The sequence below is a fragment of the Lotus japonicus genome, chromosome 2, assembly GCF_012489685.1.
Source record: "Lotus japonicus ecotype B-129 chromosome 2, LjGifu_v1.2".
In the NCBI taxonomy this organism is placed as follows: Eukaryota; Viridiplantae; Streptophyta; class Magnoliopsida; order Fabales; family Fabaceae; genus Lotus; species Lotus japonicus.
This window is the reverse complement of record NC_080042.1, coordinates 8,559,029-8,583,764: the sequence shown is the minus strand read 5'-3', so window position 1 is coordinate 8,583,764 and position 24,736 is coordinate 8,559,029. Positions and strand designations below refer to the sequence as shown.

Sequence of the window (24,736 nt, the reverse complement as noted above, 5' to 3'; positions counted from 1 at the left end):
CCAAAAACTCTTGCGCCAGAAAATACTTTAAAATCGTGGTCCACCATGAATACCCAAACTTTTCAGTTATGGCAATGCTTGCTCATATACTCGTTAAGAATATAATCGTGGTCCTCTAGTCGTTGGGCGTTCAATAGAGACTTCATTGGATCTGCGTGAGTAATTTCTGTTGAAGACGATATTATTCCTTTGAGAAATTCCTTTGTCCATCAGTTGTGAGGTGATTTTCCTTTGCCCGTCTTGTGAAGTGATTTTACTTCTGATTTGCTTTTAGCTTCTGAACGTTCATCAGGTCTTTGGTAAGGTCTCCTTCTTTGTTGTCGATCAGATTCCTTCTTTAGAGTACACATCAATATTTAAGTATTAGATGTGTGATGATTTGAGCTTTCATTATATTAACATAATCTTCCTTTTAATCACCCGCTCTTGATTTGTATCTTGGGGGGCGTTTGGTAGATAGACATCTTAAAACATTCCCGGGAATGTGAGGTTGGGAAAGTAACATTTCCATGTTTGGTAGAAGTTTACATTTTTTTATTCCCGGGTATGAAAGATTACCAGGTAAGTAAATTACACATGATTTTTCAAATCTCATTCTCATCTCAAAGAAGGGGAATCTTATATTCCCATGGGAATGAAAGTTATTTTCCACTAACTCTCTCTTCCACTACTTATTTTCTATTTTTATATTTTTTCTATTAAATGATTTTGAAAAACATTCCCGGGAATAACTTATACTAACCAAACACATTTTTCATTTTACCCGGGAATGACTTTGCTGGTAATGAGATTCCTGGGAAACAACATTCCTGAGAATATTTTTGTAAAACTTGTAGCAAACGCCCCATTGTACTTGCACCTCTCTTCGAATTATACTTTGAAAGGTCCTTGTACTTGCACCTTTACTTGGTCTACCGAAGGTGTTGATATTTTGATGAATTACCTCCAAGATATTTTAGAAACAACTTCTAACAAAACTTTGGTATCATTGGATTGTTTGTCATCAAAACTTTAGAGGTTGTGCCTCTCAGGATCCAACAATATATAAATTTATAATAGTCAAAAAAGTAAAATACTAGTTGAAACATTTGTGCAGTTGATGAGAACCAAATAGGTTTGTTCGTTACCTGAATTAATGAGCTTTGCAAATTTGAGAGAAAAAACGGGTTGGAAAAGGTATCGTATGTATTGGGTACCCTAAAAAAATATTCATCATGGGTAGGGCAAAAAATCACTAAATGGTGAGATTGGGCATTGATAATAACTTGCAAAATAGAGTGGGTATGAGACCTGTATAGGTACAGTATCCAACCCTCCCTATTCTCGCACACATATTATATATATGTATGTATATACACCCACACAATTAGGTTAGTGAGGTTTTAATATTATATATGTGGTTGCTAATTTACTTTCACTTATTTTTAAAATAAGTAGGTTAGTAACCTAAAACTTTAATCGTGATTGGTTGGAGAGACTGAAAGGGAGGGATTGAGTTTTTTTTTTAACTTATTATGCTTCGCTCAATTTTTAGGAGGGGGGATGGAGGGGGCCAATACCTCTCCTAATTCAATTTTGTCTCCTCTCCAAAAGTTGGGAAATTGGAGTGACATTCCTCAATTTAAAAAAAAAATTAAAAGTAAGGGGTAACTTAAGTAAATTTGTTTTCAAATCTCTTGTTTTCATGAACCAAACAAGAAAAAAGTTATTTCCTCTCACCCTTCATCTTAACCAAATAAGGATTAAAATATTTCTCCTCTAGTTTCAAAAAAAAAAATCTTTCATCTCTCGTCCCTCCGTTGAACGAAACAAACTCTTACTACCTCTAAAAATAATTTATACTTAGTAGAATGATTTTACTTGTAACTTTTGAAATTGGAGTGGCCTTCCTCAATATTTTTAAAAATTAAAAGGGTAACTTAAGTAAATTTATTTTCAAATCTCTTGTCTTTCTTCATGAACCAAACGAGAAAAAAAGTTATTTCCTCTCATGCCTTCCTCTTAACCAAACAAGGATTAAAATATTTCTCCTCTAGTTTACAAAAAAAAAATCTTTTATCTCTCCTCCCATTTGTTGAACGAAACGAATAATTTATACTCAGGTCCCGATTGGGAAAACAGCTTAATTAAGCGCTTAAGATATTTTAAAAATTTTATTGAAATAAATTGAAAATAAGCTATACATAAGCATAAGTTGTTTTTCATAAGCTATCTTGAATAGCTTTTGAAAATAAGCTCAAAACAGCTTATGGTAGGTCATGAGTTGTTTGCATAAGCTCTCCTAAACACTGACATAAGCACTTATGCTATCAGATAAACTCAAATAAACTTTTCCAAACGAGGCCTTGGTTGAATGATTTTACTTGTTATATATTGGGATATTTTTTGTATTTGTAATTAATCAATTTATTTTATAATAAGAATCATATTTCAATTTTGTATAGAAAATACAAATAGTAAAATTTATATTTTGGTTAACTAAATTGTGAGTAATGAATACAAACACATGTATATAAGTACCTAGAAGGCAGAAAGTACGAGGATGAATATTTCAGTTAATACCTATGCAGATATAGGGACGAGTATGATACTTTTTTGAAATGTGGGCATGGAGATGAGTACTGTAGTACCCTATCCAAATCCTACTGATCAGAGAAATATCTTGTTTTTTAGATGTCTTTTATTTAGTCCTTAAGACATAAAATTTGTCAGTAAAATTCATATATTTTAGATTTTCCAATATTTTTCTTCTATCTATTTATCATTCACAGTATTTAACTCTGACACCTTACTTGTTTAACACAAAAAAAAGATAAATGTGTAATACTAGAAGACTACGTATCATTTATATGATCAAATGAAGCTAACTAATGACAGACAACTTCCCATAAAAAAGTAGCGTATTCGATTCTCGTTGTTAATATGATAATTGTGCTAGTGGGCGATTAGTAAGTATCAATGTAAGCAATTTATGATCCCGAGGCATATCTTGACCCGTGGTCGTAACAGTTGCAACTTTCTTTAAAAAAATAAAAATAGGTGAAGCCAACTAATATGAGTTCTGAGGGGTGCACATTGGTCTGGTCAACCTAATGAAACCATCCAACCTAATCTGATCCAATGGTAAAATTGCGGGTTGGATTGGACAAACGGGTCAACTGGATGAATTTTATTATGATCCAATCATCTTTGGATCGGATGTCGGATTCCATTATAATCCATCAAACCCAACTCAAAATCCAATCATATAATAATATACTATTTAATATATATTTTCAATAATTTTAATTTTTACCTAACCTACTAGTAGGGTATGTGATTTATAGAGACTTGGAGTCATACTAGTAGAGTTTGATTTTTAGGAGACTTGGAGACTAATTTGTTTGTAATTATTTGTCATATTTATAGACTATGAGTACTTATTTAGTTATAGGTTGTTGTATGGGTATGTGTAGGCAGTGATTATAAATTTATGATGTAATTGCATGTTAGAGACTTGGATGTTAGAGACTTGGAGTACTTGTTTTTTAATACTTTTCAATATTCCAAATTTATTTTTATTTTAATATAGCGATCCAATCAATCCATCCAAACCAACCCGAAGATTGTCGGATTGGGTTAGTTCAAGTTCGTAGGTGAAATTTCACGAAATCCAACCTAAGCAGTTTTGATCGGTTCGGATCTTAATTAGCTTAAGAATCCATCCAACTCAACCCATGTGCAGTCCTTGTACAATTGTGCATAAGGTCATTGGAGCATGTTACACAATTATAAAACAACTATCCACAACACATTTTTCTTTTATTTTGTTTGTTCTAAACCTAAAATACCCCGAAGAATCACCCATGGCATTAACTTTCTCATGGAAAAGTTGATAAAATTGCATAAAATGAAGACCATGGCCTGATTTGTTACAGCCTTAAAGTACAGCACATTCTTCAGCAATGCGTCACTCCAATGATTCAGGATCAGCAATTGGTGGCACCCTAATATCAAATCCAGCTTCTGCTTCAGGTGGCTGTAAATTCATGAAAAAACATGGTGCACAGCAAAAGAGATAGAATAGAATCATCTGGGAGGAAATCCAACCATAATAGTTTCTGAAATCTCTCAGCACTTAATTGTCAGCATGTCTCTGTTTGCAGATTTCACTCCACTCCAATGTAAAAACAAGTATTGATATGACGAGAAAAGATTATGTTGAGAAAGAATGCTGAACAGTGAACAATAAAATGATATTATTATTATCAATTTATCATATATTACTTAACACTGAAGACAAGTTTGATTGCCTTACAGTTGGAGTTGCAGTTCCAGCCTTTGACCATATTAACAGAAACAACATCCCTTCAGCCTTCAAGCTGACTTGATCAAGTCAACTGGGAGGAGCGAGACCTCCAAATGCTCTCAATAAACTTCAGGAGATTCTCCACAGCAGAGTGATCATACAGCTTAGACGGTTAGACCCTGGAGCCCCAATGGCCTTAATCATCATCCACCAGGGACTCCTCTCTGCGTAGAATGCCCTGTAATCCTTATCAGGCGAAGCCAACCCTGTTTGTAACAAAACTGAACTCAATCAGAATGAGTTGAAGAGGGCCTAGTTTGAATTAACTAACTTAACTTAACAGAAGCTTTCCAATTGAGATATATATATATATATATATATATATATATATATATATATATGTGTGTGTGTGTGTGTGTGTGTGTGTGTGTGTATCATGTTCTTACTTCTTACAATTTAGTTTACTATATCTAGCAAAGGTATCCATTCTAATTAACTTATTTTTACTTATAAGTGAAAATTTCTCTTATCCATCCAAACTGCTCGAGTCAAAATATGATTAATAATGTACGTAAACTTCATCAAGCATTATGGTTACATTCAAGTTTTGAAAGATATACTGGGAAACCTTTTCAGTACCATCGTGTCCACCAATCTCCTCATAGGGGGCAAAGGCCAAGTAGAGAGAGCGCAGGGGTTAAAAGGAATGTGCCTTGAGGTGGCGGACGGCCTCCAGGTTTCGCATCCCGACTCTCTGGAGTGCAGGAGCTGTGAGTTCATGTTCAATGTCAGCTTCTTTACAAAATATATTAAATTGCTTCAAGATGCACTCCTTTCCGTTGTCAGATCTTAGAAATTGAATCTTGCTAACACTTTGAGTTTCCATCCTTCACTTGAACTTCATAAATACATCAGCCACTTCATGCTTGCATTTCAAGAAAAAAATCCAGCACACGTTGTAAAAATCATCTATGAAAAGAGCAAAGTGCAGAGTACCTTGCAATGATGGTGTATTGGTGTTCTTTGAGGTCCTGCCACATCAGTATGAATTAGTTGTAGCCTTTGAGAGGCTCCAAGCTGATTTTGGAAATGACTTCTTGTTTTGTTTACCAAATTTGACATAATTCAATTGTTATTTCCTCCATTTATAGTTATTTATCCATGGTGAGAATAAAACACAGATTCTAATGATATCCTGATAGATTTTGGATTATTTTTTAACTTTGGAGCGTTTGTTAGACATATTTCATGGGCATCCTCTCCTCATTTGATAATCCCCTTGTACTTGATTTCTGAGTTTCAGGTCTGTCAACATTTTCTTACCTATGTTGAAACATCTACCAATCCATTAGTCAATAAATTTTGCAAACATAAACCTAACACTTTGTGGCCCTCTCTGGACTCACTAGTAAGTACTTCTTCCCTGCTTCCATTCTCACATGTAGAACAGCCCCACCTTCTAAACATTAAAACCCTATTAAAAGGAAGTCAATTGTTCACTTCAACTTCACTCTACAAAAATGTTACTTGCTCTAGGTGGAGATTTTCCAAAAGGGGAAATAAGAAGAGAAGGAAAATGAATTTTTAACTTCAACTATAGCACAAAAAGCATTATCAAGGAAGGAGAAAGAAAGGCCTTGCCACATGGACATCTTACATGGTACTTAATCTGGCACATATGCAACTCTGTTACTGCCAATTGATGCTTGTTAATGTATGAACTGGTTAGTAGTTTATGGATGGAATAACTTTTACAGACCTCTCGCAATTTTGATCTTTTAAGAACTACAATTCAGAACTCCTATTTAAGTTAAATAAAATCTGACCTCATAACTATAGTACAATTAATATATTCTTTTAAATAACAATTGCCAGCTTTTGAGAAGGAAAGAAAAATGATAGAGAAAAAGCAATAGGAGATGGAGGAGATACCGATGGCATAGCAGAGATTACCAATAGTCCCCACAGGAGCAAACCCCATCCTTGAAATGATGAAATCTATATCCATCTCTCATGATAAGTTCCCTTGAGGTGACAGATGACAGAAGCTTTATTACCAAGTGACAATCAGGGCAGACTCGGAGATTCTTCATTACATGTATGGGCATCCAAGATGGCAAACTAAGCAACCCAAAAGCAAAGGCCAGCTTTTCACTGTGGTATCTCTGACTCCGATGAGCAGAACTGACTTCACTAATATATCTTCCTGTATCTTCTATTTTCTTCATCATCTCCTCTAGTTTTGCATAAATTTCCTTTATTTGTGGATGACTGGTGTCCTCCACAGTGAACACATGTACCCTGTTATCAACCTCTATCCAGCTACAACCTGGACTCTTTCGAATTCCTTTTTCTTTCATCAGCTTTCTCATATCAGCAACATTTTCCAACTCTCCAGAGCCAGCATATATATTTGCTAGAAGGACATAACCTCCGGAATCTTCAACATTTAATTCCATCAACTTTTTCACGGAAGTTTCTGCTAGTCTCGAATCATGATGGATTCGGCATGCTCCTAGAAGAGCCCCCCAAACAGTGGCATTTGGCATAAATGGCATTCCATCTATCAAATTTTTTGCCTGCTCTAGGAGCCCTGCTCGTCCAAGCAGATGTACCATACAAGCAAAGTGTTCACTTGTCGGAGAAATGTCAAAAACGTCAGTCATGGAAGCAAAGTAATGTTTCCCTTCGGCTACAAGCCCCATGTGGCTGCACCCGGATAAAACAGCAACGTAGCTTATATGATCAGGTCTGCACCCTGTCTTCAGCATATCCTCAAATGTTTCAATTACTTTCCTACCTAAACCATTTTGAGCAAATGCTGCCATCATAGCATTCCAGGAAATCAGATTTCTGGCATGTATTGAATCAAAAACTTTCTGTGCTTCTCCAATTAGTCCACATCTCGAATACAAGGTAATAATACTATTTGCAACTGAAACATCAGAACTGAGCCCAAACTTGATAGTATGGGATACAACTTGTATCCCAAGCTTTATAATAGCCAAGTCAGCACAGGCCCGGATTGATGTTGCAAAAGTGATCCAGTCTGGATTGACTCCTGTGCTTCTCATCAAAAGATACAACTTGAGGCCTTCTTCTGAGAATCCATGTTGAACATATGTGCTCAACATGGAGTTCCAAGTTATGACATTACGCTCGGGCATTGCATTGAAATATTCCCGGGCTCGATCAATGTCTCCATTCTGAGAGAATGCGGTGATCATAGCTGTCCATGATATGGTATCTCTAAGCGGCATAACACTAAATGCAAGATTAGCTTTCTCAGCATCTCCACACTTGGCATACATTGTAATGATCGCATTCCCTATAGGAACAGAGGAATCCATCCCACTTTTGATCGTATATCCATGAAGCAGTTCCCCGGTTGCAGCATGATGTTGACCAGAACAAACCCCAAGAACAGTGGCAAGAGTAAAATCATCCAACACCACGGAAGCCTGTCTCATTTGGTTAAACAGTGCCAAAGCATCTTCATCAAGGCTAAATTGTGCCATCGCAGTGATCAAACAAGTCCAAGTAACTTGATTGCGTTCCCCTAAACTATCAAACACACGCCTTGCCAGTCTTAAGCATCCACATTTGGCATACATATCTATCAGACCACTACCCAGAAACGCATCCAGGCCATGTTCCACGCGAAGAATCCGAGCATGCAAATGGGCACCCCATTCCAGATCAGAAATGCTGGCACATGCACTGAGGACACTGCCATAAGTCATGAAATTTGGTCTACAACCCTGATTGCACATCTCTACAAACATGCTAAGACAACGTACCCCAAGGCCATGCTGAGACAAAACTGAGATCAGCGTGTTCCATGAAACAGAGTCCCGCTCAGGCATTTGGGTGAATATACGGAGAGCTTCATAGGGTCCGTAAAATTGCGAACAACCATAGATCATACTGTTCCAACAAAACAAACTTGGGCTTTCAATGTTGAAGAAAACAGTCTCTGCCAAATTTACAGCTCCGCACTTAACGTACATATCAACAAGGGAGTTTTGAATGCATGTTTGGGTTCCAAAGTTCAACTTGATGACATAGGCATGCAACTGAAGAGCCAAACGAGTGGAGGCAAGGCAGCCACAGGCCTTCATTGCACAGGTAAACGAAAAGGGGTCGTAGTTCTGAATTCGATAATCAGAGTCACGAAGCATTGAAGTGAAAGCTTTGATGCTCTTTGCAGGGAGGCCGTTTTGACAATAGCCAGACATCATGGTGGTCCAAGAAACAGAGTCTCTCATTCTAACAGGCATTTCATCGAACAGGTTCTCTGCATCGATAATCTTTCCAGAATCAACCAAGGCATGGATCATTGTGTTCCAGGTGAAGGCGTTGCGATGATGGGTCTCGCGGAAAACGCGAAAAGCATCATCGATCAAGGCGCAGTTGGAGTACATGTGAAGTAGATTGTTGAGCAAGAAAATGGAAGCGTCCAAACCAGAGAGAATGAGCTGGGCATGAAGCTTGCGAGCAATGCGTGGGGATTTGTGGGAGGATCCACACAACTTGAAAGCATTGTAAAACTTTTCAGATATTTCCATGTACGACATTTGACTTGCAATACGATTACCATAATCCTGTGTCATTCACTTGTCTTTGCAATGATATGTTTTATTATTTCTCAGCTTCATTCTCATGCATAAGCTAAATGAATGGGACGGAACGGAAAAAAAGTATTTCTTCACTCCAATTAAGAGGAATGCCTTGGAATCAATAGTTGATCGAAACTACCAATTATTTGGAAATGGATGCACACTTTGCAAGTTAATCAATAAAAAGAGAATATCCATACACGGAGCCAGAATTTAGACATGGGACCAAAAATCAAAGCATTTATATGTGCATGTATGAAACACTTCAAAAAATTATAAGTGACAAAAGTAAAGTAAAGTGAAGTTGCTTATGTCCATCATAATTTTCATTGTGTATTCTAAATTCATTGTGTTAAAAGAGGAAATGGAGTGGCACAGTTTAGTTGATTACCACAGGATAACCAATAAGGAATATAATAACGATCAATGATTATATTATTTATATATATATATATAAATACATCAAATTGAGAAACATATCAGTTTAGTTGCTCCTAGCTAAGTGGTAAGTCATGATTAGTGGGGAAGGTTCGATTCCTATTCACTACATTTGTCCAGCCCTATCCGCTGCACACACCATGTATTATGTTATTAATGATACCTCCTTTTATATATTAATTTTACTACACGGGGAGAAATATACATACTATCCGAATGAAAATCGAAAATATGCGGGGTTGGCCCGAGTGAGCCACCGCGATCCCTTCGTCCCTGCATGCAACAAAAGACAAATAAAGCTTTCAGAACTTGCTGACTTTAAGTTAGCCTCGTTTGACTTTATCATGACTCTATTATTGTTGTGACTTATGACATGTGACATGATTTTATTTTGAGAGTTGTCAATTCTTAATTTAGAAGGATTACACTTAACATGTATCGATGTACATTATTTATGTAGTATATTTTAAGTTACTTTTCATGTTGAATCTCATTAATTTTTATAATTTATGAGTAAATTAACAAATTGGTCCCTGAAAGTATGAGTTACTGACAAGTTCATCATTGAAAAAAGGAAATACACAATTTAGTCCTCAATATTGTAACTTGATCGACATTTTATGTGATCATAAGGACTAATTTAATTGACATTTTACAACATTAAGGACTAAATTGACTATTTTCTTCTTTCAAAGACGAACTTGTCATCAACCCACACTTCCACCATGAACCATTTTGACTATTCTCTCAATTTATATTTCATGATCCATATTTATAGTGATTTTTGACAATAATTGTTTGCACAAAAAAATTATTTATAAAAACACTCCACACAAGTCCCGGTTGCATTGACCAAAGTGTTGGGCCAAAGAGATGTTTAAAACTAAGGGATCATCACATTAGGCTAAAAAGCAAACCACAAGTAAATTTGACATCACATCTTTCAAGAAAAATCTTAAGACATTAGGTGTACGTGTTATCTTAATTGCTTAGAGTTGCTATTTTTCTTCCAATATGAGACTTATTCACACTTAATATCACAGCACAAACAAAGTTTGAAGTCAAACCATTTATTTCTCTCCGCTTTATTGTTGCATATTAAAAAAAAAACTACTCAACTGAATCAATCTAAATATGTTACACCAAGAAAAGGCAGAAAGTGGGATATATGAACAGGGAAGGTGCCACATGGCTTGCTCATAACTCATCTCTGGATCCTCCATCTCTTCCATGATCTTCGAATGATGCATATGTTTTAATTATTGACTCATAAATTTTAATCCCTTTCAAGTATTCATCTTTGTTCAGGAACTGCACAAAGAAGAAGCAACGCTCAAGTCAAAGTTCAATTCCAAACTATATGCAGTTAAGTAAGTCAGAGAGAAATGCTTGCAGAAGAATGGAAGTCAGTTAGGATGTAGGAACACTTCCATACCAAAGAAGAAAAGAAAAATAAAAACTCCACTTCTATGCTACAACTGAGAGAAAAACTGTCAAAACTGGAGGCATAAATCATTGCGATTTTTTTATTGTCTAGGACTACCCTGTTGTAGGCATAAAAAAACTCATGCATCGCATCTTCATGATTCTCAAAGCCATATCTTCATTAGGATGTAATGCAAGTCTTACTTCTAAATAACAAATCAGATATTTAGTTCTACAGAAAGCATACTAGCAAATGATCAACTATGCACAAAATAAATCAAAGGAATCACCTCATTGTGGTCATGGAGTAGAATAGGAGTGTTTGCCATAGGTGAGAATCCAATTGCTGGCATTCCAATTTCGCGGAAATAGCGCGAATCCGTAGAGGCAGGAAATATCTCTGGCTTACCGAGTTTCCCACCAGCCTTTTGGACAGCATCTTTTAACAGCCCCCACCAGGGGTTGGAACTGTCAGTTTTGGTCAGGACTGGATTTCCATGCTTATCATACACAGGTACCTTCTGTTTGAACTGCCCAAGCTAAAAATGTCAGATGGGAATTTAAATAATCAATCATGTCTACACAGATGAAAATTTGAGAGAAACTTATTTATCATCCATACTATCACTTAAGAAAGCAGCATAGCAGTTGCCAACCACCCTTTCAAAGTCAGTTTATTCCAAAAAAAATCTTTATCCTAATCCTACCAAATCCATAACTGTCACCTTAAAAGGTAGTCAATCCGTGAAATTGAGATTTAACACCAACTTTTCCATTATCTAGCTTTTTTCCTTCTCCGTTCAATTAATTTAAACATTGTCCACAAACAAACATATGTGCATAAAGTCACTGAAGCATGTTATACAAATATAAACGCGTACATCCACATATGGACACCTTATTCTTTTATTTTCATTGATCTTGACCTAAATTCCCACCAGAATCACCCATGACATTAACTATTTCTGATGGAAAAGATAATAAAAACTGCACAAGATGAAGGCCATGATCTGACATGTTAAAGGCTTATAGTACAGATGTTTGTTGTAAAAAAGATATAAAGGAAGTTGCAAGCTAAATCATTGAAATATTTCCTATGGCTGTGAAAGTGAAAAAGCAAAGCAGCCAACCATTATCTTGGTGTATAGTGTATTTATAATGCGTGGAAGAAAAATATAAAGAAGAAGGTGGTAATTACAGTAAATGACATATTGCGCCCAGCAGGTGCCCATTCTTCAGCAATGCGTCTCTCCAATGATTCTTGATCAGCAGTTGGCGGCACCCTAATATCAAATCCAGCTTCAGCTTCAGATGGCTGCAAATTCATGACAAAACCCTGGTGCACAGAAAAAGAGAAATAGAATAGAATCATCTGAGAGGAAATTAAACCATAATAGTTTCTGAAATCTCTCAGCACTTAGCACGCGCACACAAACAAGAGAAGTGTGAGGTGAATTCTCAGCATATATTGTTTGCAGATTCCAATCCAATGCATAATCAACTATTCATATGAATATATAAATATATGATTAAGAGAAAGAATAATGTTGAAAAAGAACATTGATTCTATTCTATTCCTATAAAGATCAAATGATATTATCATTAATATTATATATTACTTCATACAGAGAACAAGTTTGATTGACTTACAGTTGGGGTTGGAGTTCCAGCCTTTAAGAAGACCATATTAACAGAAACAACATCCCCTTCAGCCTTCAAGCCGGCCTTGATCAAGTCAAGCTGGGAGGCACGGTACCTCCGAATGCTCTCAATACTCTTCAAGATATTCTCCATAGCAGAGTTATCATAAAGCTTAGACCCATGACCTGGAGCCCCAACAGCCTTAATCATCAGCCACCAGGGACTCCTCTCTGCGTAAAACACCCTGTAATGCTCATCCGGTGAAGCCAACCCTGTTTGTTTGTAACAAAAGCTGAACTCAATGAGAATTAATTGAACAAAGCCTAGTTTAAATCAACTAACTTAAAGTAAAGAAACTTTTCAATTGAGATAGATTGTTAGGATCAAGGGTAGACCTATTGTCTCGCAAGTCTATGTTAGGAGACAAAATAAGGATTAGTTAGTCCATGTTTAGGACTGACTTAGAATAAATACTTTCTTAAAGGACTAGTTTGTAATATAGCAAACTAGGATATAAATAGCTTTACTGTTAGTGAGAAGAGAGTTTTGGAAACAGTTGAGTCTTGAACTGAATTGAGGAATTCAGTTAGCTAGAGAGAGAAAGTGGTTTCTCTTCCAAACTGTATCCAAGCTTGTTCTTCAAGAAATCCAAATCTTCTCTGATCTCAATTGCATTTTCCTTCTCTGTTCTTCATTTTTCCCCAATTACTGTTAACCTAGATCTACCAGTTCTAACACTGGTATCAGAGCACCGATTCTGGTGCCCTGATTTCGTTTCCGCTGAAGAAATTCTATTGTGAAATCGCGTTCTGTGGAGGAATCGACTATGGTGATGACTCGCGCTTCTGCTATGGGTGATGGCGAAGGCAACTCAGAGAGTGAGGAGCTTCGGGTTCGCGTGGAGGTGAACGAAGCTAGGACCAAGCAGGTTGAAGACGCAATTGCAGAGACTGCAGTTCGAGCTAGGAGGATTGAGGATACACTTCACGCAGTGCTCACTAGGTTGGGAATCGCAACCCTAGATGAGGAAGGGACGCGTGATGTGCGATCTGAAACTGTCTTGGAGTCCAATTTGGATCGTGACAGAACAGGGAGCAAATGGAGGAAGCTGGAAATTCCAGTGTTTGGCGGTGATGATGCGTTTGGCTGGGTACAAAAATTGGAGAGATACTTCCAATTGAGGGAAGTTACTGAAGAAGAAAAGATGCAAGCAACCTTGCTTGCTCTGGAAGGGAAAGCACTGAGTTGGTTTCAGTGGTGGGAAAGGTGCAATCCTAGGCCTTCGTGGGAAGCATTCAAAGTGGCTGTAGTGAGGAGGTTTCAACCTGCCATGATGCAAAATCCTTTTGAGTTACTACTGTCTTTGAAACAAACTGATACTGTAGAAGTCTTTGTGGAGGAATTTGAGAAATATGTAGGGGCTCTAAGAGAGATAGATCAAGATTTTGCCAAGGGAATCTTCTTGAATGGCTTGAAGGAGGAGATTCGTGTAGAGGTAAAACTTTATGAATTGACTACTTTAACTTCAGTAATTCAAAAAGCTTTAATGATAGAACAGAAGAATTTGGTTTTACAAAAAGCTACTCCCAATCCTAGCAATAGAGGGAGTGGATATTATAGGAATAATCCTTTTAATAAGGTTGTGACTGTTGAATCAAAGTCATTGGGAGATAAGAAAACAGAAACTGGTTCTGGTAGTAGTGCTAATACTGCTAATGTAGCTCCTGCTTTGAGAAGTGGAGATTATAGGCAATTGTCTAGTGCAGAAATGAAAGAAAAAAGGGAAAAAAGGCTATGTTTCAGGTGTGATGAGCCTTTCAGTAGGGAACATAGATGCAAGAATAAGCATCTAAGAATGGTGATTATGGAGGAAGAAGAAGAAGAGGAATTGGCAGTTCCTGGAGAAGAAGACAAAAGTATGAAATCCTTGCAATTATCACTTCATTCCATAGCTGGTTTTACTTCTGCAAAGTCTTGGAAGGTGAGGGGATTCATCAATGGCCAGGAAGTAGTAATCCTCATAGATTGTGGAGCTTCCCACAATTTTGTTTCACATGAATTAGTGGCCTCCCTGCAACTGCACATTACCCCTACAGCAAGTTATACTGTGGAAGTGGGGGATGGATACAAGGTAAGATGTCAAGGCAAGTGTGAGGGGTTGATGGTGGACATTCAAGGGATTCAGTTCCAACAGGAATATTACTTGTTTGGGTTACAAGGCATTGATTTGGTGCTAGGCCTTGAATGGTTGGCCAGCTTAGGAGAAGTAAAAGCTGACTTTGGAAAGCTGAAATTGTCTATTAAACAGGGAGATGAATGGAAGTTAATTACTGGAGATCCTGCTCTCACTAAAAGTCAAATTAGTGTTAGGTCCTTCATGAATTTACTGAAGGCAGAAGGAGAGGGTTGGCTACTGCAGTTGACAGCTGAGCCAAGTCCAGCTAGGAAGGAAGAGGAAATTTGTCCAGAATTGAGTGCAGCTTTGGGAGAATTTGATGAAGTATTCCAGGACATTCAGGGATTACCACCTTCAAGGAAGCATGATCATGCCATACATTTGAAGGTAGGAGCTGATATTCCTAATCTGAGACCTTACAAAATTCCCCATTTCCAGAAATCTGAGGTGGAAAAGATGGTTCAGGAGATGTTACATTCAGGAATTATTAGGCCTAGCATAAGCCCTTTTGCTAGTCCTATCATTTTGGTTAAAAAGAAGGATGGAGGATGGAGATTTTGTGTGGATTATAGAGCTTTGAATAAGGTGACTATCCCCAACAAATTTCCTATACCTGTTATTGAAGAACTTTTGGATGAAATAGGGGGAGCTACTATTTTCTCTAAACTGGACCTTAAATCTGGTTATCACCAAATCAAAATGAGGGATGAGGATGTGGCTAAGACAGCTTTTAGAACTCATGAGGGCCATTATGAGTTCTTGGTCATGCCTTTTGGGCTCACCAATGCTCCTTCCACTTTCCAAGCCTTGATGAATGACATTCTCAAGCCATTTTTGCGGCGGTTTGTTCTAGTCTTCTTTGATGACATTTTGGTCTATAGTAAGGACCAAGAAGCTCATATATCTCATCTCAAGCAAGTGTTGGCTACACTTCAGCTCCATTCTCTTAAGGCAAACAAAAAGAAGTGTACTTTTGGCCAGACCAGTCTAGAGTATTTAGGGCACATTATTTCAGGACAGGGGGTAGCGGCTGATGAGAAGAAAGTAGAGGCAATGCAACTCTGGCCAATTCCTACAGAAATTAAGGGATTGAGGGGTTTCCTAGGGTTGACAGGCTACTACAGGAGATTTGTCAAAGATTATGGAAAAATAGCTAAACCTTTAACAGATTTGACCAAAAAAGATGCATTTGTATGGTCAGCAGAAGCTACAGCTTCTTTTCAAGCTCTCAAGCAGGCTATGGTTCAATTACCATTGTTGGCAGTCCCAAATTTTGATAAAACCTTTGTAGTTGAAACTGATGCATCCAGTAAGGGGATTGGGGCAGTCCTCATGCAAGAGGGAAAGCCTTTGGCATATTGGAGTAAGGGCCCTTCTCCTCGATCCCAACTTAAATCTGTGTATGAGAGGGAATTGATGGCCCTAGTTCAAGCTGTCCAGAGATGGAAGCACTACCTTTTGGGCAGACATTTCATCATAAAGACTGATCAAAGAAGCCTCAAGTTTTTGCAAGACCAGAGATTATATAATGAAGAGCAATTTAAGTGGGCAGTTAAGCTCATAGGGCTGGATTTTGAGATCCAATATAAGCCAGGAGTTGACAATAAAGTGGCTGATGCTTTATCTAGAAGGGACATGTATTCTTCTATTTCTATGGTCCAAACAGATGAGGCTGAGGAATGGGCTCAAGAAGCTGATAGAGATCCCACTTTACAGAAGATTAAGCAGGATCTATTGCTCAATTCCTCTTCACATCCTGGTTATGAGCTGAAACAAGGCATCTTGCGATATAAGGGCAGGTTAGTCCTTTCTCCTCAGTCCAATAAGATCCTAGTCATCATAGCTGAATGTCATGCCACAGTATCTGGGGGACATTCTGGTATCTTTAGGACTTATAAAAGGATTGCTAGTTTCTTATTTTGGCCTGGCATGAGAAGTGATATTCAGAAGTTTGTGGCTGCTTGTGAAATTTGTCAAAGAAGCAAGTACCAAGCTTTGTCCCCAGCTGGTTTGTTACAACCTCTTCCCATTCCTTCCCAAGTATGGCAGGACATTTCTATGGATTTTGTGGGAGGGCTACCCAGAGTTAAAGGGAAAGACACAGTGCTAGTAGTGGTGGACAGGTTGACTAAGTATGCTCATTTCCTTTCTTTGGGGCACCCCTATTCTGCCAAAGATGTGGCTATGCTTTTCATCCATGAAGTGGTTAAACTGCATGGTTTTCCAGCTACCATAATTTCTGACAGAGACCCTCTTTTCTTAAGTAATTTCTGGAGAGAATTATTCAGACTATCTGGCACTCTCCTGAAGATGAGCACCTCTTACCATCCTCAAACTGATGGTCAAACAGAGGTGCTGAATAGATGTCTTGAAACCTATTTGAGGTGTTATGTTGGACCCACACCTAGGAAGTGGTTGGAGGGTTTGCATTGGGCAGAATATTGGTACAATACCAATTTTCAAGTTTCTGCTGGCATGACACCCTTTAAGGCTCTATATGGTAGAGATCCACCTATTTTGGTGAAGGGTTGTGTGGAACTAACCAAGCTGGATGATTTATCTCAGTTGCTACAGCAAAGAGATGTGTTGTTATCCCAATTGCAGCAGAATTTGCTTAAAGCTCAGGCTTCCATGCGGACTCAAGCTGATAAGCATAGGAGGGATGTTGAGTATGTGGTTGGTGATTGGGTATATCTCAAACTTCATCCCTATAAGATGAAGTCTATGGCTACTAGGACCTATCCTAAGATTTCTGCAAGGTTTTATGGTCCTTTCCAGATTGTGGCTAAAGTAGGTCAGGTTGCTTATAAGTTGGACCTGCCTCCTACGGCTCGCATACATCCTGTTTTTCATGTTTCTGTCCTCAAAAAGGCTGTTGCTCAGGGCCATACTCCTCAACCTCTTCCTGATACTTTGACTGAGGATTTTTGCTTGGAGGTGGAACCTGCTGACTTGCTGGATTGGAGGCAAAATGCTCAGGGTCAATTGGAAGTGTTGCTGTCTTGGAAGAACTTACCAGCTCATGAGAATTCGTGGGAATTAGCCACTGCCATTATGTCTCACTTTCCTGATTTTCCCCTTGAGGACAAGGTGGTTCTTTTAGGGGGGTATTGTTAGGATCAAGGGTAGACCTATTGTCTCGCAAGTCTATGTTAGGAGACAAAATAAGGATTAGTTAGTCCATGTTTAGGACTGACTTAGAATAAATACTTTCTTAAAGGACTAGTTTGTAATATAGCAAACTAGGATATAAATAGCTTTACTGTTAGTGAGAAGAGAGTTTTGGAAACAGTTGAGTCTTGAACTGAATTGAGGAATTCAGTTAGCTAGAGAGAGAAAGTGGTTTCTCTTCCAAACTGTATCCAAGCTTGTTCTTCAAGAAATCCAAATCTTCTCTGATCTCAATTGCATTTTCCTTCTCTGTTCTTGATTTTTCCCCAATTACTGTTAACCTAGATCTGCCAGTTCTAACATAGATAGATAGATAAATACTTTGTTCTTATAGCATAGGTATTCATTTTATTCAACTTATCAATTCTTCCTTAAAAGTGCAAATTTCTCATATCTACCCAAGCTGCTATGATGTAAGGGTGTTTTTGGATATACCACTTAATTAAACGTTTATGGCAATAAGCATTTATTCATAAACTCTTGAAAAACTTATACATACCTAAGTATAAGCGCTTACTCATCGGTTAATACGAGCAGTCTCTAAAAATAAAATCAAAAAGATTTCAGGTAGGTAATAAGTAAGCTATATTCATAAGCATAAGCTTAACAAAACACTTGCAAGTGATTATACTATAAGATAAGTTCTTCCAAACACGGCCTAAATCTAATTAATTAATAATGCACCTAACATTCAGCGAGCACTATTGGTAAACATAAGCTATATTCATAAGCCAATAAGCTAATATGACCTGTTTCCTAAAATAAAATCAAAAGAGATTATATATAGATATGTCATAAACTATAGTAGTATAACCATAAGCTTACTCATAATTTATGCTTCCAAACACAGGCTATAAGATAATTTCTTCCAAACACGGCCTAAATCTAATTAATAATAATGTACCTAACCTTCATCGGGCACTATGGCTAAACATAAGCTGGTGTGTTTGGGAAAACAACGCTTATTCATAAGCCATTTTAAGAAATTTATTGAAATAAGTTTATAAATAAGCATAAGCTATTCTGAACAGCTTATGAAAATAAGCTCAACGCATCTTATACTCAGGTCATAAGCTTTCCCAAAACTTGCATAAATTATGTTATAAGATAAGCTCAAATAAGTTTTTCTAAATGGGGCATATTCATAAGCTAATAAGCTAATATGACCTGTTTTCCAAAGTAAAATCAAGAGATTATAGATATTTCATAGGCTTACTCAAACACTTGAATATGTGTTTATGCTTCCAAACACAGGCCAAATCCAATTAACAATGTTTAGTTTTCAGTTAGAAAGTCTGTTTGAAGCATTGGAATTCGAGATCACGATTTCCAATGCACATTCAGCCAACGGAATGCACTTGTTGGGTTGAGTGAACATGCTTTCACATTGACCCAACTGAAACAGGTTCAATGTAGTACCTAACCTTCATCAAGCACTATGGCTACATTCAACTTCTGAAAGATATCAGATTGAGAAAAGCTCTCAGCACCGGCGAGGCCGCCAATCTCCTCGTCGGGGGCGAAGGCGAAGTAGACGGAGCGGAGTGGGTGGAAGGAGCGGTGGTGCGCCTTGAGGCGGCGAACAGCCTCCAAGTACTGCATCCCGACGCACTTCATGTCCTGAGAGCCTCTAGCGAAGATGCGTCCGTCGGCGTCGATGTGGGCCCCGAAGGGATGGTGGGACCATTTGTGATGCTCGGCGGGGACGACGTCTGTGTGGGAGTAGAGCATGATGGAAGGGAGGTGAGGGTTTGTTCCTGGCCATTTGAGAAGGACGAGAGGCTTCCCTGAGACGAACTCGATGGTTTGGAATTCGAGTGAGAGGGATTGGGCTTGTGAGATGAGAAACTCTGATGCTTCTTTGTAACGTGGGTTTGGTTGGTCAGTTTGGATTTGAAGGTATTGCTGGAAACGAGAGATGATTGTTTCTTCTTCTTCTTCTTCTTCTATTGCTAACGAGACTGCAACGAGGAAGAAGAAGAAGAGGAGAAGGAGGATGCTTCTTCTGCAATTCAACTTCGTCATCTATCTCGCAGTCAACTCACTGCTGAATGCACAGCTCACTCTTCAACTCCTCCTTCCTATATCTGACTAGGATTCTTTAACCCGTGCGATGCACGAGGTTTTATCATTTAATTTTATTCGAAACACGAATAAGCGATTACAGAGTTTGTTAAACTTGATTATACTGGTTATTGAACACAGTTAATCCATTTGCGTTTGAACAATCTGCTAAGGTTCCAAACTGAAGTTGTTTTAATTGTTATCATTTGCGTTTCCACCTGCACTATCTTTTACTTTAGACACTTTTCTTCGTTGGTTTATCTTATTTCCGTCTTGTATACATATGTAAGAGGTGTAAAGCTAACCTAATCCATATGAAACTATATAATATAAGTGTGAATTAATAACTTAAATACGATATACATTATGTACATATGTTATAATACATATGTTGCCATGTACAAGCTATTAAAATTTTTTTTGACTGGTTATGAGGCTGGTTATGAGTTACTGCAAACTTGAGATGATGAATGAAACTCAGAGCATGAGTATTATAGTAGCATATCATGATATAGGACTTCATTGCTCTTATGCAACTTTGATCCCGTAGACGAAGAATCTACATGGGGAAGGGGGTTCTCATATCAGATGCTATATTCTTGGATGACAGATGATATTGTGTGGATAAATTAGTTCTTGTGTTGGTGGGTCATGATATTGCTGGGAATCCAATATATTACTGGACAAGGGAGTATGGAAGAGTGGCGTGAATATTGGAATAATAATAGTTGGGGGTCCCTTGTGCTTGAAGAAGCTGCACAAGACTTTATACAGTATGACAAAATATGTTTTGAATCCAACGCTACTGGAGGGAGCCTTGACTTTCTTTGTCTATTTGTTATTTCTTACGTGGTAATTAGTCTTAGTTTTCTATCTTGTTTTTTGTGTTTTCTTCTAGTTATTGTTGTCTTCTTTTTATTTGTTTGTCTTCTCTTTCTTTTAGCTGTACTTTGTTCTCACTTGGGAGGGAATTGTTCCCAAGACTTTTATCTATCAATATACATGTGTGTATATATATATATATATATATATATATATATATATATATATATTCTACTTTAAAAAAAACACCAACATTATATTAACAACACATAACATACGTACAAACATGTAGTCTCACATACATGGCAGTAAAATGAAAAACACATACTTAGAACTTAGAAGAACTACCTAATATGACACACTTGAAACATAAACATGTCTCTTGGACTAAACAAACGACTTAATTGGGCACCACAACAGCCAAAATACTTATACCTAAAGCACTTGAAACATAAACATGTCCCTTGAACTAAACAAAGGACTTAATTGTACAACATAACATCCAAAATACTTAAACCTAAAGCTGGTGCCATAGTTAGATAAACTTAATGAAACACATAGAAAAACAGAATTAGTAACTCAGTCAACATATGCAAGATCATCCTCCAATTCAGCTTCATCATCTAACTCATCTTCCTCAGCAATTTCCATCATAGTACATTCAAAGTCATCATCTGCATCATCAATACTTTTGTCCTCATCCACTTCCACCCTAATGTTGTCTTCGTCAGCAGAAAGCACCAAGTTAGATGAATTCTTCTCATTCAGGAAACCTTCCACAACTTGGACATTATTACCATCCTCCTCAGATTCATCATCAAAGTCCAACACCAATTTCCTCTTCAATGGTTTGGGAAGTAAAGATCCAGTGCTACTTTCAGGCACATCTTCAAATGGTGTATTATAGGAAAAACCACCAACTTCCTTGTCTTCCAGCTCTTCATTGTTTTCAACACCAGTGGTATTGGTCCCAAATTGTGCCTAAAATGTATAAACAATGAATTAAGGTTCACCATGAGAAGCAAGCGTATAAAAAACCATATACAAGAAGAAGATATGGTAAAATAAATTAGCAGCAAAAAAAAATGTTTCAGGAACACACATTGGCAGTTGAATCATTAGATTGTAATGCATGAAATAAGGAAATTGCTTCAGGATCCTCAGTAATGGCAAGGACATGGTAACATTCAGCTCCATTATATGTAATTCCACCATCATTACGTATTTTAAAAATAAGCTCTTTTCCAGGTATGCGATCTTCAAATTCTTGTGGATAGACAACATTAGAATCATCATCCACCTACAATTCATAAGTTTTCAGAAGTCAATAACTTTCACATCATAAATATAAGACCATAGTATAAACACATAGACAATAAAAAATAGTATTTCATGTCACACCTTAATGTTACTGACTAAATCTTCACATGACACACTAATCAATTGTTGTACTTCCCTCTCAAAGAGAACAAAAACAACATTATCGGAAGCATCAAAAACTTCAATCTTAACACGGTACCTGTTAATATTGAAACCAAGTGGTCAATGACTATTGTTGCAATATCACATAAATTAACAATTATGACTATGACAAAATGGCTTTTGAACATGAACATTAAAACAGTGGGTGAAAATAATAAAGATAGTTGAACTGACCTATGAATCATCTTCTCAAAGATCATAGAACACTTTGAACATTCAAACGCATCATTACGTAAATTCAACTCATTGTGGCATCTACAAGAAGGATAACACCAATAACCACCCTTTAAGACCGCAACAACAACAGCATGAACAAGAAATACACCTTGCTGTGAATAAATTAGGTTTGGATCATGTTAGACAAATATAACGATATAATCACAGATTAATACTGAAAAAAATAACTAAATATCCAAGTTATTATATTTAACACATATGTAATTAAACAAGATAAAGATTTACCTCTTTCTCCACTAAAAGCTCAGAAATTGTTCTCCTTGGGTAGAACTTCAGCACGTCAGCATTAAGATTCGCATACGCAATATCACGACTTATAAACTCAACAGGGCCATTTTGAAATCCAGCTTCTGCCAACCTAATGATAAATCAATTAAATGTCAGTCCAAAGAGATAATAACTAAAAAATGGACATAATTATATACCCTTTATTGAAGTTAGTAGAGGATAGTTATGATTCTACCTTCCAGCTAGCACAACTGATTCCTCAATAACAGGCTCAATGTACATTTTGGTTGCAGGTGGTATGCAATCAATGAATAGTCTCCCTGCAAATTGTTTAATAAACACATCAAATTATATAATTTAAATTAAATAAGGACATTCATAAAACCATTTCCTGCTAATCACCTCTGTGGGTGAAAACTTTGACAAACTGTATAACCATCATAGGTTTTTCTGTCCAGTTTGAAGACAAATACTCCAAAAATGTTTCCACATGTTCTCCTTCAAGCACACAATGGATATTTCCCCTGTGAATATTATAATTATCACATTAGGCCCACTAAACACTTCACACAAGCATGACAATAGTAACCCAAAAAAATTATTGTACTAATATTAAATACCTAAGGTCCTGGAGTTGAATCACCATCCTCTTAGTAATTTTTGAATTTCTGATGTAAACCTTCTCCTCTGATGCAGCAATGACCAGTCCAACAAAATCTAATTCAAATTTGCCATTACATTAAATGAAATATGAAACATAGATGAATGGAAATGTTATGGAAAACAACAACAGACTCGAAGCGGTGATTTATTCCAGTGTTTTAATGTGGGTATAAAATGAGTTCCTAACATTTGGTATACAAAATTTGTGAAGATTATTATTATACTTCTCTAAAAAAATTGCAACAAATTACATTCCAATGCTTGCACCAATATTACTACAGCAATTTGGCTATCATATAATATCATCAATCATTTACAGTAGTGACACCATGAATAAGATTTTAGATAACATTAAAAATATCAAGTTTTCAATAACACTCACCTATTACTTCTGTGAAGGTATCCCTGATAATTTTAATATGGCGTGTATCAAAGAAGGACCAGCAGTTTAAAGGAATAACACCATCCTCAGTGGTTCGAACCATCTTTGTGCATCCATGAAAAAAAAGCCTGCAGCTATGCCCGGTGAAACGCAGCACTCCATCATTAGGGAAGATCCTGAAATTTGATATCTTGTACACAGCTCCTTCAGCAATCTGATTCCTTATTGGGTGTCTCTTACAGATAGAAGCTTGTATTTTGACACCCTACAACAAATGCAAAGTCACACTATGAATGTTTAAAGAGGAAATACAACACATTGAAGAAGTCTACTTAACTAAAGAAACATTGTCACTAATTATAATGAAACAATGATACAATGAAGTATAGAGCATAAGTAACATATATTATTAGATTAGTCTACAATTCCTACCTCAGCACCAATAAGCACCATTTCCAAGCATGATGATTCAGATTCCAACAGCTCATCAGGATTTTTCCAGCAAGCAAGAACACGCACCTTGATATTCCAAGGATGATCATCAAGTGAAATTTGTTCCACTTTATCAAAATCACACCAAGCAGAAGGAGTAGGACGATCTGCAATATATTTTTTCCTGAGATAACAAAAAGGAAACAAAGTTTTAGGCAAACTGGACTTCATACTTAACACAACAACTGAAACTGAGAATAAGGTGCTAGTTTTGAACTCTTGTCTTAAACTTTTCACGTTATAGCATACAAAGGGGTAGATATATATAGCCTGGGAAGAATAGTATTTTAATCTGTGATATCTACCCCAAAATAAATGTCATTCCTCTGTCAATCAGAGTACAAAATAAGAAATCTTAAAAATCTATTCCGGGAAGATTTGTCTGACATCAGAAACTGATGACTTTGTAATATAAGGTACTGGAAAAATATGACCTCCAATTAGATGAGACATAAACTTGACTGAAATCTGACTTCAAATCAATTGCATTAAAGAAAGTGGTTGTAGAGATTAGGATTTGGAGTTACCTACTGAATGAAGAACTCTGATTTGGGTCAAGAGGAATGGGAGTTCACCAACTACATGGAGATACACAGGAAAGCCCTTTC

The 24,736-nt window shown here is 37.0% G+C and overlaps 2 protein-coding genes across 6 annotated transcripts; both read right to left on the bottom strand.

Annotated features, from left to right (window-relative positions):
* Positions 1–309: 309 nt before the first annotated feature.
* On the bottom strand, positions 310–9,195 carry LOC130737515 (pentatricopeptide repeat-containing protein At2g13600-like). 5 transcript variants are annotated; one of them, XR_009018779.1, is made up of 4 exons: positions 6,221–9,195; positions 5,285–5,319; positions 4,917–5,186; positions 310–4,554 (listed from the first exon to the last, which is right to left on the bottom strand). XR_009018779.1 is itself a non-coding variant. In XM_057589304.1 (2 exons), the coding sequence occupies exon 1, from the start codon at positions 8,899–8,901 to the stop codon at positions 6,238–6,240; it is 2,664 nt and encodes an 887-aa protein (XP_057445287.1). In that variant the 5' UTR covers positions 8,902–9,195; the 3' UTR covers positions 310–4,554; positions 6,221–6,237. The 5 variants fall into 5 exon arrangements, 1 of the variants encoding a protein (XP_057445287.1); XR_009018778.1 differs by having other exon boundaries at positions 5,285–9,195; XR_009018776.1 differs by having other exon boundaries at positions 4,917–5,319.
* A 1,055-nt stretch (positions 9,196–10,250) lies between these two features.
* On the bottom strand, positions 10,251–19,849 carry LOC130737514 (uncharacterized). The gene is made up of 5 exons (XM_057589303.1): positions 19,183–19,849; positions 12,421–12,683; positions 11,969–12,106; positions 11,061–11,300; positions 10,251–10,656 (listed from the first exon to the last, which is right to left on the bottom strand). The coding sequence occupies exons 1-5, from the start codon at positions 19,781–19,783 to the stop codon at positions 10,543–10,545; spliced, it is 1,356 nt and encodes a 451-aa protein (XP_057445286.1). The 5' UTR covers positions 19,784–19,849; the 3' UTR covers positions 10,251–10,542.
* Positions 19,850–24,736: the final 4,887 nt, after the last annotated feature.

Excerpts from the sequence above, each read along its gene's own strand:
- LOC130737515 (XM_057589304.1), bottom strand. The coding sequence starts at position 8,901 with ATGACACAGGATTATGGTAATCGTATTGCAAGTCAAATGTCGTACATG.
- LOC130737514 (XM_057589303.1), bottom strand. The coding sequence starts at position 19,783 with ATGACGAAGTTGAATTGCAGAAGAAGCATCCTCCTTCTCCTCTTCTTC. Across the intron at positions 12,684-19,182 it reads AGCCATAGTGCTTGATGAAG|GGTTGGCTTCACCGGATGAG; the intron begins GTTAGGTACTAC and ends ACAAACAAACAG. Across the intron at positions 12,107-12,420 it reads CTGGAACTCCAACCCCAACT|GGTTTTGTCATGAATTTGCA; the intron begins GTAAGTCAATCA and ends TCTGTGCACCAG.